Source organism: Triticum dicoccoides, chromosome 5B, assembly GCF_002162155.2.
Source record: "Triticum dicoccoides isolate Atlit2015 ecotype Zavitan chromosome 5B, WEW_v2.0, whole genome shotgun sequence".
NCBI lineage: Eukaryota > Viridiplantae > Streptophyta > Magnoliopsida > Poales > Poaceae > Triticum > Triticum dicoccoides.
The window spans coordinates 675502055-675506719 of NC_041389.1; the positions used below are offsets into that span (position 1 = coordinate 675502055).

A 4665-nucleotide genomic window follows, 5' to 3' on the forward strand; every position below is an offset into this window, starting at 1 on the left:
TGGAACTAACCCGCACTGACGATGTTTTCAGCAGAACTGCCATGGTGTTATTTTTGTGCAGAAATAAAAGTTCTCGGAATGAACTGAAACTTCACGGAGATAACTTTTGGAATAAATAAAAATATTGGCGAAGAATCAACCGAAGGGGACCCACACCCTAGTCACAAGGGTGGGGGGGGCCTACCGCTTGGGCGCGCCCCCTGTCTTGTGGCCCCCCTGGAACTCCACCGACCTCAACTCCAACTCCATATATTCATGTTCGGAGAGAAAAAAATCAGGGAGAAGGATTCATTGCGTTTCACGATACGGAGCCACCACCAAGCCTTGTTCTTCCTCGGGAGGGCAGATCTGGAGTCTGTTCGGGGCTCCAGAGAGGGGAAGTCGTCGCCATCATCATCATCAACCATCCTCCTTCACCAATTTCATGATGCTCACCACCGTGCGTGAGTAATCCCATTGTAGGCTTGCTGGACGGTGATGGGTTGGATGAGATTTACCATGTAACCGAGTTAGTTTTGTTAGGGTTTGATCCCTAGTATCCATTATGTTCTAAGATTGATGTTGTTATGACTTTGCCATGCTTAATGCTTGTCACTAGGGCCCGAGTGCCATGATTTCAGATCCGAACCTATTATGTTTTCATTAATATATGTGTGTTCTTGATCCTATCTTGCAAGTTATAGTCACCTACTACGTGTTATGATCCGGCAACCCCAGAGTGACAATAGTCGGGACACTTCCCGGTGATGACCGTAGTTTGAGGAGTTCACGTATTCACTAAGTGCTAATGCTTTGGTCTGGTACTCTATTAAAAGGAGGCCTTAATATCCCTTAGTTTCCAATAGGACCCCGCTGCCACGGGAGGGTAGGACAAAAGATGTCATGCAAGTTCTTTTCCATAAGCACGTATGAATATATTCGGAATACATGCCTACATTATATTGATGAATTCGAGCTAGTTCTGTGTCACCCCATGTTATTACTGTTGCATGTGATGAATGGCATCCAACATAATTATCCATCATTGATCCATTGCCTATGAGCTCTTTTCATATTGATCTTTGCTTAGTTACTTTTCCGTTGCCATAGTTACGATCACTACAAAACTGCTACTATTATTTTTGCCGCTGTTACCGTTACTTCCATACTACTTCGCTACTAAATACATTGTTGCAGATATGAAGTCTTTCAGGTGTGGTTGAATTGACAACTCAGCTGCTAATACTTGAGAATATTCTTTGGCTCCCCTTGTGCCGAATCAATAAATTTGGGTTGAATACTCTACCCTCGAAAATTGTTGTGATCCCCTATACTTGTGGGTTATCAAGACCTTTTTCTAGCATCGTTGCCGGGGAGCATAGCTCTATTCTCTGAGTCACTTGGGATTTATATCTATTGATCACTATGAGAAATTTTAAAGACAACAAAACCAAGATCTATCCCTCAACTACGAGGAGAGGTAAGGAATTGCCATATAGCTCTGCACTTGATTCATCTTCTGTTTTGAGTGAACTTGCAACACCTACACCTGCTATTGATTCTGATATGTCGCATGTTATTGATGATGTCACTTCTGTTATGCATGGTGCTTATGATGATACTACTTCTCTGCTTGATAATGTTGTGCCACTAGGTGAATTTCTTGATGAACAACTTGCTAGAGTTAGAGAGAATGAAATTACTGAAACTGATGATATCATTGAATCTTATGATGAAGCTTCTCCCCCTAAATATGAATTGCCTATTGTACCAGAGGGTTATATTATGGATGAAGAAACTGCTAGAGACTCTTTTTCTTGCAATGATAGATTTGATCTTAAGAAACTATTAGCTAATCTGAAAGAAAAGTCTTTGAATGCTAGAATGCAATATGATCCTGCGTTTGCTACTTCACCTATTTGTGTTACTGATAAGGATTATGAATTCTCTGTCGATCCTGAGTTAATTATTTTGGTTGAATCTTATCCTTTCCATGGTTATGAATTTGAAACTGTTGTGGCACATCTTACTAAATTGAATGATATAGCCACCCTATTTACTCATGAGGAAAAAAATTCGCTATTACTATATTCTTAAGTTGTTTCCTTTCTCATTAAAGGGTGATGCTAAGTTATGGTTTAATTCTCTTGCTCCTGGTTGTGTGTGTAGTCCTCAGGATATGATTTACTACTTCTCTGCAAAATATTTTCCTGCTCATAAGAAACAAGCTCCCTTAAGTGAAATATTTAACATTGTGCAAATTGAAGAAGAGAGTCTCCCACAAGCTTGGGGGAGGCTTCTCCAATTACTTGATTCTTTGCCTGATCATCCTCTCAAGAAAAATGAAATACTTGATATCTTTTATAATGGACTAACCGATGCTTCCAGAGATTGATCCGCTTCAACCAATGCATCAAGGGAGATGTTCATCCAAGCTTAACACAAAGGTACATCTTCATCTTGAGAATAGTTGTGAGTCTTTGCTCTTGATGGTGGCTTCATGGTTGATTGTGTCTCCATGTGATCATCAACATCTTCGGCCTCGGCCTCCTCTTTGCTCAACAACCCTACGGTCGCAAGCAATCACCTGACAATGCACTAGCCAAAATGAAAAGAAATTTTATTACCTTGATGGTATTTCATTGACCACTTGGCAGCCACAATCCTCGTTGCCGGCGGCGGAGGCCGGACGCATAGGAGGAGTAGCTGTAGCGGTGGCCAGAGACGGGGTCCATGGCACCAGACGAGGACGAGGCATATCGAAGAGACCTTCTTGTTGTTCTTCTTCGCCACATCATCAACGAGCGCCAACACAGTTGTTGTCTACTTCTTTGCCCTCTTGCCGTAGCTGGAGCAGCGGGAGGGCGGCCTGCCGTCACCGGAGATGTAGCCGTTGTCTGCTTCCTTGCCCACTTGCCGATGGCTGGAGCAGTAGGAGGGCGGTCAACCGTCGTCGAAGATGCAACAACCTTGCCATCGACCTTGCTACCAGCGGTGGTTGCCGGTAAGGTGACCCTGAGGAGGTTCTGGTGCCCAACCTCTTTTTTGGTGCGGGCGGCGGCGCTGGGGTTGTTTTCGCAGTGAAGCGCCGGTGGTGGTGGCGGAAGGGTCTTGCCTCTCCATCCCATCCAGAATCGGGGACATTGGTGGTGTCTGCGGCGAGTAGGGGTGACGTGACGGGAAGGGATAGCCGCTTAGGCGGGAGAAAGGGGGAAAGAAAAGTTTACTCCGCGTGGCCTCGGCCGAGTATATTTGAGATACTTGGCCGAAGTTTTCAGGCCAAGGAGGATAATCCACTAACGCTTTGCGAGTTTGGCTAGGTGTGGTTAGCCGCCTATTATCCTCCACTAAAGGATTGCACCTCCACTAAAGGATCGTAGGGGGTGGGTTAGAGATGTAATCGATTTGATCAATAATGTCCAATCGTGACTAAAAAGAAATCAGTAATCGACTGGATATGTCTTTGTGAACCTTGTTCTGTCCATGCTGTATTGCTCTGTGTAGCCTTCCGGTAACATGAACAACCGATCTTTTGTACAAAAGTGAGCAAGAATACAATCATTTTAAGCAACAGAAGGAGATTATTAGGTCCATGAGGAAGCAGGCAAATACATATAATCGCAGAGGTATTACACATAAGGTTTGTGAGAGGCTAACATTCACATCGTCACTCGACGAGCTACTGATACAAACATTGGATGGAGCACATGGCAGCTAGCCTCGTTCGCTTAAGCAGCAACCTCCTTGATCTCGTCCAGGGCGTAGTTGTTGGTCGACACGCCGGCGTAGTTCACCTTGGCGAAACGCACCACCACCGGGTAACGGGTGTTGGGATCCTACACGCGCCATTCATCATTGTTTGGTAATCGAATTCACTAACAGAAGCATTCCATTGCAATTTGCAATAAGTGAAGATTGAAGGGGACAAAGCCGTTGGTTACCTGATCAACCGTGACGACGGATCCGGTCCCGTTGTACCAGTAGGACTCCCTCCTCAGAATCTTCACCTGATCAGTTCATTTCAGGCAAAAGTTGAGCCACAAATGGTTACTCATGCTATTAGATTGCAGAGAAATTTGCACTGACCTTGGTTCCCCTCTTGGGTCCCCTTGGCGGCGGCTTGGCTTTGGCGGGCTCTTTGGTGGCCACGGCGGCTTCCGGTTTCTCCTCCGCGGCCGGTGCTGGTTCCGCCGGTGCGGCGGCAGTCGGCTCCTCCTCGGCGCGGGCCACGAGCTTCCAGCCGAGCCGGTTGGACGGGACGAAGCTGACGCGGCTGCCCACGCCGCCGTTGGAGCCGCTGGGGATGCCCGCCGCCAGCATGAATCTGGAGGTGGCCGACGCCATGTTGGTGCTTGCCATCGGGACGGCGAGCTCAGAACAGCAAGGTATTGTTTGTCGGTGGTGCTAGCTCGTGTGGCTCCGGCCAACAGAAGTATGTAAGTCGATGGTGAGGTGTAAGGCGAAATAAGGTGCAAACGGCCTTGGCCGGGATGGCGAGCGGAGATAGGCGGATTATCTATCTCCAGCCAAGTGGGTGATTTGTGCCGGCCACTGCGGTGACGCCACATGGCGTATCTTATCCTCCCATGTGGATAACCTCCCATCCATGCGATGGACTTGCTTGCTCGCCCACATACACAGATTGCAATCTTGGTTTATTTCGGCTATCGTTGGTTACTGCGAGTT

At 46.7% G+C, this 4665-nt stretch overlaps 1 protein-coding gene across 1 annotated transcript; it reads right to left on the reverse strand.

The window, feature by feature from the left end:
- Nucleotides 1-3491: 3491 nt before the first annotated feature.
- Nucleotides 3492-4459, reverse strand: LOC119312548 (photosystem I reaction center subunit IV, chloroplastic-like). The gene is made up of 3 exons (XM_037588280.1): nucleotides 4066-4459; nucleotides 3921-3986; nucleotides 3492-3815 (listed from the first exon to the last, which is right to left on the reverse strand). Exons 1-3 carry the CDS (start codon nucleotides 4336-4338, stop codon nucleotides 3708-3710), a joined length of 447 nt encoding a protein of 148 aa, XP_037444177.1. The 5' UTR covers nucleotides 4339-4459; the 3' UTR covers nucleotides 3492-3707.
- Nucleotides 4460-4665: the final 206 nt, after the last annotated feature.

Bases quoted from the DNA above. Each gene is read 5' to 3' on its own strand.
- LOC119312548 (XM_037588280.1), bottom strand. From the start codon at position 4,338: ATGGCAAGCACCAACATGGCGTCGGCCACCTCCAGATTCATGCTGGCG. The intron at 3,987-4,065 runs GTCAGTGCAAAT...TGAACTGATCAG, and splicing joins GACCCAAGAGGGGAACCAAG to GTGAAGATTCTGAGGAGGGA. The intron at 3,816-3,920 runs GTAACCAACGGC...TGGCGCGTGTAG, and splicing joins CCGTCGTCACGGTTGATCAG to GATCCCAACACCCGTTACCC.